Source organism: Microtus oregoni, unplaced genomic scaffold, assembly GCF_018167655.1.
Source record: "Microtus oregoni isolate MIOR12 unplaced genomic scaffold, Mior012 000085F_ref0000168, whole genome shotgun sequence".
Classification (NCBI taxonomy): Eukaryota; Metazoa; Chordata; class Mammalia; order Rodentia; family Cricetidae; genus Microtus; species Microtus oregoni.
In genome coordinates, this window is record NW_024544551.1 from 4,059,927 (window position 1) to 4,074,122 (window position 14,196).

At 36.6% G+C, this 14,196-nt stretch overlaps 1 protein-coding gene across 2 annotated transcripts in view; it reads left to right on the forward strand.

Moving 5' to 3' along the window:
• LOC121441954 (sorting nexin-2) overlaps window positions 1-13,995 on the forward strand; it is a 38,996-nt gene extending 25,001 nt beyond the window's left edge. Inside the window, exons 8-16 of one of the 2 annotated variants that reach the window (XM_041643375.1) lie at window positions 684-759; window positions 1,446-1,559; window positions 1,816-1,909; window positions 4,456-4,661; window positions 9,536-9,679; window positions 10,092-10,103; window positions 11,301-11,381; window positions 11,489-11,560; window positions 13,533-13,995. In XM_041643375.1, the coding sequence (XP_041499309.1) occupies window positions 684-759; window positions 1,446-1,559; window positions 1,816-1,909; window positions 4,456-4,661; window positions 9,536-9,679; window positions 10,092-10,103; window positions 11,301-11,381; window positions 11,489-11,560; window positions 13,533-13,583 (850 nt within the window). In that variant the 3' untranslated portion in view covers window positions 13,584-13,995. The remainder of the gene's footprint in view (window positions 1-683; window positions 760-1,445; window positions 1,560-1,815; window positions 1,910-4,455; window positions 4,662-9,535; window positions 9,680-10,091; window positions 10,104-11,300; window positions 11,382-11,488; window positions 11,561-13,532) is intronic. The other variant, XM_041643376.1, reaches the window with a different exon arrangement.
• The last annotated feature ends 201 nt before the right edge of the window (window positions 13,996-14,196 follow it).

Sequence of the window (14,196 nt, forward strand, 5' to 3'; positions counted from 1 at the left end):
AGACCAGGCTGGTCACAAACTCACAGAGATCTACTTGCTTTTGCCTCCAGAATGCTAGAATAAAAGGTGTGAATCACAATGCCCAAAATTTCTCCATATCAGTTCTCCTTGGTCCTTGGTTCTGATTTGATGAAGACTAAATTTTAATATTACAAGTTCCAGGACAGGCTACAGAGAAAACTTGTGTTGGGGATAGGGGGAGAGAGTACTTGCTCTTGCAGAGGACATGGGTTTGTTCCTACTACCCACATGATGGCTCACAACTGCATGAGTCCAGCTCTGGCCTCCATGGGTACCAGGCGTATTTGTGGCACATGTAGGCACTTACACATACACATAAACTAAAATTTTTTTAAAAAATGGACAAAACCTTTTATTCTACTTCTTTAAAGTTCTTTTCTCTGAGTTAGGGTCTTATATGTAGATCTAGCTGGTTTAGAACTCTGTAGACCAGTCTGGCCTCAGACTCACAGAGATTCACCTGCCTCTGCCTCCCAAATTCTGGGATTAAGGTGTGCACCACCACTGCCCTATTCAATTTGTGTAAAATTCTAGATAAATAGGGAGTACAGACTAATAAGAGATACATTGAAGATACCTTTTACCTGGATATTTTTATTCTTTTGTTGAAACCCAAATTTAAAATTGCACTAAAACTGGATCTATTCTACTCTTAAATATAGGTATCTTCAGAGAACAGTGAAGCATCCCACCTTGCTTCAGGATCCTGACTTAAGGCAGTTCTTGGAAAGCTCAGAGGTATTTCTCGTTTAAATTGTCTCTCTAATTAGGTATTGTCATAACTAATCCAAGATTAGCCCTTCAGTAAATGATTCGTTCAGTGGAAACAGTGAGACCGTGTTTTGGAACTTTGGGTTTTGCTTAACTAAATCACCAGCAAATAATTCCTTTTAGTGATAGAGGATGATGATCAGATCCTTTTTGAAAAATTTAAACTTGATTTAATTAAATAGATTATACATCATTTTACTGTCACTGTTTGAGATTTTTTTAAAAAAACTTTGCTAAGTCCCATAATTTTCTAGACACTCACAAGCTCAGCCCTACCAGCATGGGGAGGTTTTTCTCAAGAGCACCTTTGCTCACCAGCAGCTTGTTTGTGCTTGCAGACAGGTGGCCAGTGTTAGAGCCTGGCAATTTCTTAATGTATTTTGACAAACAGCGTTTGTTCTATCTAAATGTAAACGTGCAGAAGAAAAGCAATGGAAAGTCTATTTTTTAAGTTTTCCTTTGAGAATGTACAAGTAGTGCATTTGAGAAATTAGATCTCACTGTTGAAATGTATGAGGGTGAAGAAAATACAGCCTCTTTTCTCTTTGCTTCTCTCTCTCTTCTTTATTTTGGGAGGGGGATCCCTTTTGTGCCCAGTTAAATCTCTAGGCTTTTAACCGGTTTGTTTGCCCTTATTTGTCATTCAATTCCAGCTGCCGAGAGCAGTTAATACACAGGCTCTGAGTGGAGCAGGAATATTGAGGATGGTGAACAAGGCTGCCGACGCTGTCAACAAAATGACAATCAAGATGAATGAATCGGATGCAGTAAGAGCTGATTTTTCGACTTGAATAATGAAATGAATTAATGAGCCCAACAATTGCATTTTAAAGCTGTACAAGCAGAAAATAGGATATTAATTTGCTTATTGAGTTCAGTTCTCAGCTACATCATTTGACCACCATGGTTATATACGGCTAATTTACCGTTCTAAAACAAGGAAGGTAGCTTGCTATTGGTAACCTAATTTACAATGGTTCATTCGTCTTAAATTAGCTCCATTTTTCATTTTTTTTTTCTTAGTGGTTTGAAGAAAAGCAACAACAATTTGAAAATCTTGACCAGCAACTTCGGAAACTTCATGCCAGTGTTGAAGCCTTGGTTTGTCATAGAAAAGGTTGGTGTGCCTTGTTAAAGCGAATACTCAGCTGTGAGTCTGGGAAGGATAAAGCGGTGGTTTGTGCTGGGTGTGGTGCATCAGGAGACTGAAGCAGGACTGCTGTGAGTACATAGTGACGCTTGACCAGAGTACATAGTGAGACTGTCTCAGGACCGGAAAAAAGAGTATTTTGTTTCAATGTCATTTAAAACTTTCTGCTGTATTTTGATCTAACTTCTACTTTAAAATTAGAAAAATCAAAACCTTATAAAACTTTTAATTTCAAATTATTATTTATTTAACTCTTGATACATTTATAATTTAATAGATAAAATTGTTTCATTAGTAACTGATTATAATATAAATTTGAGTTTCTAAAATTTATTTATAGGACTCAGATTTATAAAATATATATATAAAATTTTATAAATTTATGAGTTCTATAAAATTTATGGGACTCAGATTATAGCTCAGTGGTGGTAGAGTGCTTGTCTAGCATGCATGAAACATTGTGTTCAATTCCCTGAACCAAGGTGGGGAAAATTAAAAATTGGTATTTACAGATTTTCTTGAAAGTATATTGTGCCTCTATTTCTTGAAAAATTCTATGAATTATTTTGCTTATGTTTCCATAGTATTTAGGGACTGGAAATGTCCTCTACTTCGTAGTGCTTGTTGAACATACAGAAGGCCCTGGGTTTGAGCTCCAGAACTACATAAACCCGGCAGTCTAGAGTTCAGGGCCAGCCTCTCAGTGGGAAGTTCAGGGCCAGCCTGAGCTAAAGAAGACAAAAATTAAGAGGTCCAAACCATGTTTTTTGGTTTTTTTTTTTTAACTCACAAATTTTTGGGGGGGTTGAAGTTTTGTTTGTTTGACTTTAGGGGTAGGGATATTTTTACTGTCCAAGACGTTTTTGTTTGTTTGTTTTTTGTTTTTCGAGGCAGGGCTTCTTATTGAAACAGTCTTGGCTATCCCAGAACTCGCTTTGTTCTCGAATTCATAGAGATCTGCCTGCCTCTGCCTCCCGAGTGCTGGGGTTAAAGGTGTGCTCCACCACCACTGCCCAGTACAAGACTCTTCATCATGGTTGTCTAAAATATTTACTATGTGACAGTGTTTAATGGATTTCAATAAGTAGCAGATTACTTGTATGATAAATATTTTTCTAAGATTTATTTATTTTTATTTTATGTGCATTGGTGTTTTGCCTGCAAGTATATTTGTTTGAGGGTGCCAGATCCCCTGGAACTGGAGTTACAGACAGTTGTGACCTGCCATGTGGGTGCTGGGAATTGAACCTGGGTCCTCTGGAAGAGCAGCCAGTCCTCTTAACTGCTGAGCCCTTTCTCCAGCCCCCGTATGATAATTATTTCTATATAATAGTTTATTGTAGCTTTACTGTTTGTATTATATATCTCTTAGGAAGTGGACTGTATTTTTTAAAAAAGAAACTACAGAGTAATGGAACTGTTTTCAGAAAATGTAATTCTTAGTCATTGTCAGTGGCCTTTAAACATCTAATTTTTCATTTGAAAAGGCTTAAAATGGGGGCTGGAGAGATGGCTCAGAGGTTAAGAACACTGGCTGCTCTTCCAGAGGTCCTGAGTTCATATCCCAGCAACCACATGATGGCTGACAACCATCTGTAATGAGATCTGGTGCCCTCTTCTGGCATGGAGGTGTACATTGCAGGAGGCACATTGTATACGTAATAAATAAATCTTTTGAAAAAAAAGAAAAGGCTTAAAATGGTTATATTAAAAATAATGTAGAAATTGTGATTAGAGAAATTATGTGTTTGAGGCCAGCCAGGACCAAATAATGAGTTCCAGGCTAGCCTTTGTTTCAGAAAAAAAAAAAAAGTTAGCATCATTGCAAAACAAATAACAAAAAAATGACTTAATTTGATATAAATTGAATTGTGTTTATAAGTTTACCTTGTTTTTCTTTCTTGGTAGATAAGATTCTCATTAGAAACTGAGACATTATTTGCAGTGACAAATGTTTAAATGCCAAAGAATATAGTATAGCTTAATTGCGATCTTTTAAAAAAAGTATTATTCTTAATTATATAAACTTGTATGTGCCAGTGTGTGGGATTACAAACTTGGGTTCTCCAGAACAGCAATATAAACTCTTAACCTTGGAGCCTTCTCTCCAGCCTCTTTAATTTTTATCTTCATGCTTCTTATATTAGAAACACACTTACCTCTTTAACAGAATGCAGAAGAGAATAAATGAGCACTTTGGGGTCAAAAGGGGTAGGCAGGTTATTAAAATAATTCAAGAATTAGACACAGTTCACCATCTGAAAACATAAGCTATGATTCTTTTTTGGAGGTTGTGGGGCTATGCTGGGACTGGATGTAAACACAGGCTTGTTCATGCTGGGTGGGTGCTCTGCAGCTGTGACTCCATACAGCAGTGGTGCTTCTGCTAGCATCTATACCCGAAGCACTTATTGACTGTTTCATATTAATTTAAATATTACTAAATTCATGAATATAAATATAATTTTACTAACAAATACTAAATGCTTTTTTTTTTTTTTTTTAAATTTCAGAACTTTCAGCCAACACAGCTGCCTTTGCTAAGAGTGCTGCCATGCTAGGTAATTCTGAGGATCACACTGCCCTGTCTAGAGCCTTGTCTCAGCTTGCAGAGGTTGAGGAAAAGATAGACCAGTTACATCAAGAACAAGCTTTTGCCGACTTTTACATGTTCTCAGAACTTCTTAGTGACTACATTCGGCTCATTGCTGCAGTGAAAGTAAGCCCCATTCTACAAGCTTTCTTACACTCTTTTGGTTAAGCCATTTGCTTCAGAAGTAATTTAGACTAGACACAGTCTGAATTGTCTGTAATACCTAGGGCCAGGCTAGTAAATTCTAAGCCAATCCATATCACACAGCAAGTGCAAGTACGCGGGACGGGTGAGTGTGCGTGCATACACACACAGACATTTGGTTTTCTGTTAGATACACATTTAAGTGTGCAAATATATTGTACCACTATATAAAAAATAACTTCAAAATGAGTACTTGTAATTTAACATTTTCTTCTCTTATGACATGGATAGTAAAATAAAACAGTTTTTAAGAAGTCTAAGGGCGACTGGACAGATGGCTCAGCAGTTATGAGCACTGGCTGCTCTTCCAGAGGACCTGGGTTCAATTCCCAGCACTTAGATGGTTCACAACTGTCTTTAACTCCAGTTCCAAGGTTTTTGACACTCTCACACACACATGAAGGCAAAACACCAATGAACATTGGAAAAAAAAAATAGGGCTGGAGAGATGGCTCAGTCATTAAAGGCTAGGCTCACAACCAAAAATATAAGAAGCCTACGGAATGCCAAATAAGAAGTGGAAACAGTATACATTTATTTACGTATCATATTCAAATTATTCAAATTTTAACTATTTGAATTTGCTCTTTCTAGAAGTAACTAGAGCTGCCTGCCAGGTCTATTTTCATTGGTAAAGTTTGCTAGGCATTTAGAAATAGGATAAATGCCAGGCGGTGATGATGCCATTAATCAGAGACAGACAGATGTCTGTGAGTTCAAGGCCAATCTGGTCTACAAAGCCAGAACTATCTTGGTGTGTGTGTATGTGGGGGGGGCGGGGGAGAAGTAGCATAAAAGTAGGAGTGATTATTGTCTTAATGGTTCAGGAGGTTTTTAGCATGAATTTGGATAATAAAAGGATTTTCTGTCTATGTACTCAAATGTACAGTCATGTATTTATAGATGAAATGAGACTAAATTAGACCATAGCTCACATTTTAAAGAAACCTATTTCTGAGTGGTTGCAGACAGAATCTAGTTAGAAATTGGTGTTCTGCAAATGCCTTCAGTATTTATACTCTCAAACTGAGCTATCAGCCTGAAATTCAAATATTTTAGAGAACTAATGAGACCATTCTTTCTTGTGAAAACTAGTATTCATCCATGGAGAGAACACTGGCATACTGCCTATTTATTGATGTTTTGTGAACAGGTTTTTGGTCTCTAGAGGATTCAACATTTCCAAATGGTGCTTTTGTAGGGGTGACAAAAATTACCAACTTTATATACTCTTCTATATAACTCTTTATGCTTCTGGTGAGTTTTTTCTTTGGTTTAGAACTGTTAAAGTTTCTAGTGTATTTATTATTGTATTAGGTAGCTTTTATTTTTGTTTTATCTTTTTTTAAAATTTATTTTTATTTAATTTTATGTTATGGAGGTGTCAGATCTCTTAGAACTGGAGTTACAGACAGTTGTGAGCTGCCATGTTGGTGCTGGAAACTGAACGTGGGTTCTCTGAAAGGGCAGCTGGTTCTCTTAACCACTGAGCCATCTCTCCAGCCTGGCAGCTTTTATTTTTAACATTATCTCGGCCTGGTTTTCAAGACCTGGTAACTTTTTATTGTGTTTTATTTGTATTGTGTGGCCAAGGCTGGCCTTGAACTCCTGATCCTTGTGACAGGACCTCCCAATTGCCCATATTACAAGCATGCACCATCAGATGGTGATTCCCATTTCTGTTTCATCTGTTGATAGTCTCTAGAGAGATGTGAGAGCTGCTATTTAAAACAAACAAACACAAAGATAAGGAGCTAGAGAGATGGTTCTCAATTAAGAGCACTTGCTGAGGAACTAAATTCAGTACCTAGCACCTCCACTGGATGGCTCACAGCTGCCTGGCTCACATCCAGCTTCAGGGGATCAGGTGCTCTTTCACATGAACAACATGTACAGAAGTAATAATAACTCTTTAAAACACAAAACACAAATGCATAAGAACAAAACCTATGGATTAAAAAGGGAAATTGACAGTGTCTTTGAGGGCATGCTGAGTAGAGCTTCCTGAGGAAAGGCCCTATGGCAGGGTGGCCTGCCTGTGCTGACCCTTAGAAAAACCTCTTCCCATGCCTGAAATCTTCTGTTAGACTTCTACATTCTTTGAAATTAGTTATGTTCATGTTTTCCAAAATTCTCTAGAGAATATTGGCATCAACAGATTTGCCACAGTCAGCTGAGCTTGGAAAGAGTTATTTAACTTTTTAAATCCAGGGGTACCTAGATTTATATGAAAAAATTCTTTTTTATATTTTTGTTTTTTTGAGAAAGGGGTTCTCTGTAGCTTTGGAGCCTGTCCTGGAACTCGCTTTGTAGACCAGGATGGCCTCAAATTCATAGAGATTCACCTGTCTCTGCCTCCCAAGTGCTGAGATTAAAGGCGTGCGCCACCACCATCCCGGAAAAATTCTTCTTTCATACAAAAATTCTGTCCACTTAATGTATCACAGGTGTATTGAGAAATGCTGAAGTTAGATTGGAGTTACAGAGCTGTGGTCTGGTTTTGTGAAGGCAGATAAAGCTCTTCAGCATCTTCTGAAACGTTGGCCAGCTCAGCTGCCTGAACGAGATAGAGTCATAAGAGCTAGTAACAGGCAGTTAGACTCGCAGGACAATTCAGATAACCAAAAGAACACATTTCCCTCTCCGCTGCCAAGACTCTAGTTTCTCCAACAGTAGTTTTAATCTCTTAAAATTCTTGAGTGTCTTCATAAAAGACTAGCTATGAATGTACGTGAAGCTAATTTTTGTCCCGATCCCTACTTGTTTTGTCCTTTTGTCAATACATCCCCCAGACCCCTCCTTCCCTTCTCAAAAAGGAGCATACTGTTCTTTTTTTTTTTAGAGAATTTTTTTAACATTTATTTATACATTTATTATGTATACAATATTCTGTTGGTGTATGCCTGCAGGCCAGAAGAGGGCACCAGACCCCATTACAGATGGTTGTGAGCCACTATGTGGTTGCTGGGAATTGAACTCAGGACCTTTGGAAGATCAGGCAATGATCTTAACCTCTGAGCCATCTCTCCAGCCCCGAGCATATTGTTCTTAACATTTATAGATATGCCACTTTATTCATTTTTTTGATTTTTTTTTTTTTCTGAGACAGGATTTCTCTGTAGCTTTGGAGCCTGTCCTGGCACTAGTTCTGTAGACCAGGCTGGCCTTGAACTCACAGAGATCCACTTGCCTCTGCCTCCCCAGTGCTGGGATTAAAGGCGAGTGCCACCACTGCCTGGTTTATTTTTGATTTTTAAAATAGCATTTCATATACCTCAGGCTGGCCAAGAAACCTATTGTGATTATAAGTGTGTGTTATCACATCTGCTTAAATAATGCTAGTTCTAAACCCATGGCATATTCAAGCAATTCAAGCTTAATTTTATAAGGTGTTTTGACAACAGCTATTTTGACAAAAAATTCCTAGAAGTAAAATTATTGACCAATGGTTGTATATAGACATGAAACTCAATTTTATTTTATATAACTACCACATGCTCCTTTTGTCTGCCTTTCTATTTATAATCAGATTGCTATCTTCTTCTCTCCCCTTTCTTTGTTTCTTTTTTAAGATTTATTTTATTTTATGTGTTTGAATGTTTTGCTCATATGTATTCATGTTTACTAGGTGTGTGCCTGCTGCCTGGTATCTATGTAGTCATTAGAGGGTATTAGATCCCCGGGAACTGGAGTAGCAGACTGTTGTGAGCCTTGAACTCATGACTCTTAGCTTCTGCCTCCCAGTTATTGGGATAGCAGGCATGAACCACAACACCCAGCTATATGCTGCTTCTTGATTAAAATATGTTTTAGAATTGAAGTATCTCTGGCATAGTGCCTTTTTATTCACCTAGTTTGTTGATAGTTGGTTCATTTGCTAAGTTAGTAACTAATTAAAATAATGTTAACATACCTCCAACACCAAGCTAGAGAAAAATTCGTAGTAGGTTTTTCCATCTTGTCCCATCCTTTCCTGTTTCTGTTTGTTCATACCCTAGTTGCTCTTCTGTGGCTGTAGTTCACTTTCTTCTTCATTATCTTGATCTTACTCGGACAGAACCCTTGAAGATAAGGGTGATTTTGGTTGACTTGCTCTGGTAGAGTCTTTGTGTCAGTTTCTTCATTTAGCTCTGCCTTCTGACTGTGTTCTTTGGCCCTTTTCACCATGTAGAGGACTCACCTGTTCCCTGTCTTGTTAGGCCTCTTAATTTAATATTTGCTTTTTTTTCTCTTAGAGTCAACTATGACATCTGTACTTCACTCTTCACTTCTGTTACTTGGGGTTCCCCTCTCTCTGTGTACGTGTGTGTGTGTGTGTGTGTGTGTGTGTGTGTGTGTGTGTGTAAGACTGTCTCACTATGTAGCCAGCCCTGGCTTGCTTAGAACTCACCATATAAACCAAGCTGGTCTCAAATTTAGCAACAATCTTCCTGCCTCTGTCTCATGGTACTGGGATTACAGGGGTAGGTCTGGCCTATTTTATGTTTTTAATTTCTTTTTTCCCCCAACATTTAAATGTTTCGCATACTGTTCAGTAGAACACTTCTAATGTATATCAGTAGTTTTTCATTAAATACATCTTTTTTTTTCTTTTAGATCATGCATCTCTTTTACTCTTATTAATCTTATTGGAGGCCACATTTAAAATCCTAAAAGCTAGTGAAATTGCTAATGGCTTGCATATTTTCATTGTCTGTATACTTAAATAGTTGGCTTTATAGATTTAATATTATTATGCTTATGTTGTAATGAGAGTATTTTTACACTGTTAATAGCCTTATGCCATCAACTTACAGGGTGTGTTTGACCATCGGATGAAATGCTGGCAGAAATGGGAAGATGCTCAAATTACTTTGCTCAAAAAACGTGAAACTGAGGCAAAAATGATGGTTGCTAACAAACCAGATAAAATTCAACAAGCTAAAAATGAAATAAGAGAGGTAATTAGTATTTTCTTTACTCAGATTCTTTGTCATTCATGTATGCATAATTTTTCATATTTTTTTCTGAGTCATTCAGCACTTAGCTATTTCTCCATAGTTTATGAATTATGTGATTTAGTTAGAAGTATTTATCTCCAGGAACCTTTGTTTCCTCACATGACTTTGACATGAGCAAAGCACAGAAGGAAGCATCTAAAGTTAACCTTCGCATTTTGTACATCTCTTTTCAAATGGCTCTGTTGTCAGGTGGTTACTCATTTGTGTCTAAAATGGTTTTAGAGGTAGACCTACCCACATTTAGTTCTCTGGGCAATATTATCCCCCATATATATGTATTATATATGGTATTTTAACAAATTTGTATAAGTTTATTATAATTTATACACTTTTTTTGCCATGCTTCAATAAGGAAATTGAAGAGGTAGGACAACCTTTATATTACTACAAATAAGTACATCTGCTCTTTGCAGAGTATGGACCAGTGTTTTGGTTACATAGTGGGAAAATACCATTTCATTGCTTAAATCTTTATTTTAGCTCTTTCATTAGTCACTAGTCATATTCTGTTGTTTCCATACTGAATTTAATGATTATTGATGAGTCTACGTGACAATAAATAGTTCCACTCTTTAAAAAAGTAGTCATTTTACCATTACAAATTATTTTAAAGTGTTTGCCATATGTTGAAGTATTTCCATGACCATATGAATTGTGATAAACATGTATTATTGGAATTAATATTGTTGGTATATTTTGAAATGTGTAAAAATTGAACTTCAGGTCTTTTAATTTATTTGATAGTGAACTCTATACTCAAAATCCCTCCAGGTGTATCTAATGGGCATTGGTAAGGTGGTTCTTTTATTTGTTGGTTTTGAGATGGGATCTAACCATGTTAGGTGGGATCTAACCTTAGGCCAGTTTTAAATTCACAGTTGTTTTTCTCAATGTTAGAATTATAGGCAGGAGCTACCATACCTGGCAGGACATTATAGTTCATTAACTAAGTATTCTAATCTTAAATAAATGTAGCGATGAACTATTAATGGAATTTAATCTGATATGTATCTCTACCACTAGGAGGTGAAATGCACCATTTTTGTGTGTGTGTGGGGTGTGCATGTATGCATATGTAATGTGTGTGGGCATATGTGTATGTGCATGGATATACATGTGTGTGCATGCATGTGGAGGCTAGAGTATCATGTTTGGGTATTTTATTCCATCATTCTCCACCTTATGTTTTGAGACACACTGTTTCACTTTAATCCAGAACTTGCTGATTTGACTTGCTTAGCTAGTCAGCTTTCCTCAGGGATCTTTCTGTCTCTGCCTGCAGGGTGCTGGGATTACAGGCAAACTGCCATGCCCAACCAGCATCTACATGGGTACTAGAGATCCAATTCTGATGATCATGCTTGACAGCAAGTGCTTCATCCACTGAGTTGTGTCCTCAACTTCTAGATACACCACTGATTGTGTTAGACTGGATTTTCCAATATTGAGATTTCTTGGTTCTTTTAGGCATTTTGGTTAAATTAAATGAGTAATCATGACAGTACAATATTTTTTTTCCAGGCAAAAATAAGCATTTCTTTCTCTCGTTTGTTTTCATTAGTGGGAGGCGAAAGTACAACAAGGAGAAAGAGATTTTGAGCAGATCTCTAAAACAATTCGAAAAGAAGTGGGAAGATTTGAGGCATGTATCATAATTCTATACTTTCCTTAATTTTTTTTGTAGCTCTGTGGTAAAATTAGATTTAATTTCCTACTAATGTCCTTTTTTAATGTATTGTACTTTAACAGAAAGAAAGAGTGAAAGATTTTAAATCTGTTATCATCAAGTACTTGGAGTCATTAGTACAAACACAGCAACAGGTAAGCTCATTTTCTTTACAGCTTCTAGGATTTCTTCTAGGATTATTTTAAAGATGATTAGTAGGCTTTTAAAATGGAAGAAAAATTAAAGGTAGATTAAAGAAAGGTAGGACAACGAAGGGGAAAATGCTAAAGTAATTGGAAACTACTTTAGGTCTATTTGCCTCTACTGAATAATACACAGAGATATACTATTCCCACAATTAAACCCTAAAAAGTCAGAGGGCCTGGAGAGATAGATCAGCAGTTAAGAACACTTCCTGCTCGTACAGAGAAAGCATCCACATAGCAGTCACATCCAGTTCCAGTGGATCCAACACCCTCTTCTAGCCTCCCAGAATGCCAAGTGGATATGTGGTACGAAACACTTAGGCATGAAATCACGTAATAGCTTTTCCCTTATCTTTGAGACAGTCTGCGTATATACCTCAGGGTAGCCTGGAAATTGCTGTCCTTGTGCCTCAGCCTGCCTAGTGCTGAGGCTGTAAGGGCGCACCATGGCCCTGGTTTCCTCTCCTTATCAGATTAGCAGCTACAGTAAGCACCCCTAAAACATCTTTCTCCTCTGCAACAGATAGAAACTTAGATGGAAAACTAATTTTTAAAAGATTTTTCTTTGTAGTGTTTCGATAATTTTGTCTTATTTTTGGTACTTGATTTCTACAACTGGCATTTGTTTCCTTACCTAGGACTATGAGCTTTCATAATACATTAAAGTCTATGAAAGTCTTGCATATACAAATCAATTAATTTAGTGTCTTTAATAGGAATAATTCTTCCATTTAGTTTTAAAATGTTCAGAAATAGAAACCTGTCCATATAATATAGTATGTCTTCAAATTCAAGCCAGGCCCAGTGGTGCAAACCTGTGATCCCAGCACCTAGAAGGGGAGTGCACCCTCGGGAGAGCCTGGTCTGCAGAGTGAGTTTCAGGCTAACCTGGACTACATAACATAACTTTCAAATGAGCTAATAAAGTTAGATGTTTAAAAATGGAACTGCTGGGCTGTGGTGGCACACCCCTTTAATCCCAGCACTCTAGGGATCCACAGAGGCAGGTGGATCTCTAAGGACTGCCAGGCCTACACAAAGAAACCCTGTCTTCAAAAAATCAAAAACCAAACAATAACAAAAACCCAAAACCAACCAAACAAAAAACAAGCAAACAGCCTAAGTCGGATAAACTTAGTTCCAAAGAAGTTGTTTTAATTTAATTTTTTAGTATATAGTCAGTCTGTTTTCCAGTCCCTGTTTTCCTTTGTTACTCAATATTGACTTTTTTCTTCCTTTATTCTCATCTTCTTAACTAGCAATAATATAAAATGTGTATATCCTAGAAATTAGGGTATGTCATTGTTTTATGTTGGAAATGGTCAGTTTTTAACTCATAATAGTATGTTTCTATATAATTTTGCATATATCTAAGAAGTATAAAAATAGATATTATGTTGCTTACAGTGGAATCTGTAATTACTTAGGAGTAATGTTTAAATAGGTCATTTATTCTGTTGATAAGACATCTGGTGAGGAAATGATCCATTTAAGAACCATATGTAGTCAGGCTTCGTGATGAACACCCATAATCCAGCACAGTGAGGCACAGGCAGAAGGACTGCCACAAAACCAGGGCCAGACAGTTCTACACAGAAGAGAGAGAGAGCCTGTCTTCTTTCAGACAGGCCATTGAAAAACAAAGCAAAACCCACACACAGGCAAGGTGTGGTTCTGCACCCATAATCCCAGTACTGGGGTGGCTGAGGCATGAAAACCTGAAGCTTGAGGCCAACTTGAGCTAACAGTGAGACCCTTTCCCAAACAAGAACAGGTGATCCCATTAGTACATACAGTTATATACATATATAAATTAAAAAGACTAAATTAGAGTTAGCTGTTTATGTATATATTTTTAAAAGAATATATGCACTAAAATAACAAAAATATAATGAAATTATCTTTTTATTATCGCCCACAGCTGATAAAGTACTGGGAGGCATTCCTACCTGAAGCTAAAGCCATTGCCTAGCGATAACGTTATCCCTGTTAAGGAGACATTGGATTCCTCAGTGAGATCATCTAGAAACCATCTAAATAAACCACTATATATTTTATGACTTACATGTGGTTTTTTTATATATAAAGACATATGCGCTGACATTTTATCACCAGCTGCATGTCCTGACCCTCTTTGAATTCAGTGGACTGTGGCATGACATTCTGCAGTATTTTGCTGAATTGAACACTATTGTGTCTTAAATAATTGCACTAAAAGGTGCACCGCAAGGCCAGAAAATTTTACAATCTTTTTTCTTTTATCTTCTGTATTATGTTTACCCTTATTGTGAAGCAAATTAGCAAATGCATTGATTAATGTTCACTTATACATTCCTGTACAGAAATTATGATTTTGTGATTATAATAATAAAATGATATTACTTGTGAAATATTAGTAATAAATTATTTGAGTAAACATGTTAGGGATCTTTTTAATAAGAAGAAATATATATATATATATATATATATATATATATATATATATTTAATACTGTCATTCCTTAAATGTTTTAACTGATAGGAAATGCCAAGTTCTTACATTGAATAGCTAAATGAGTTTATAAATTGGCTTATAAGACAACCAT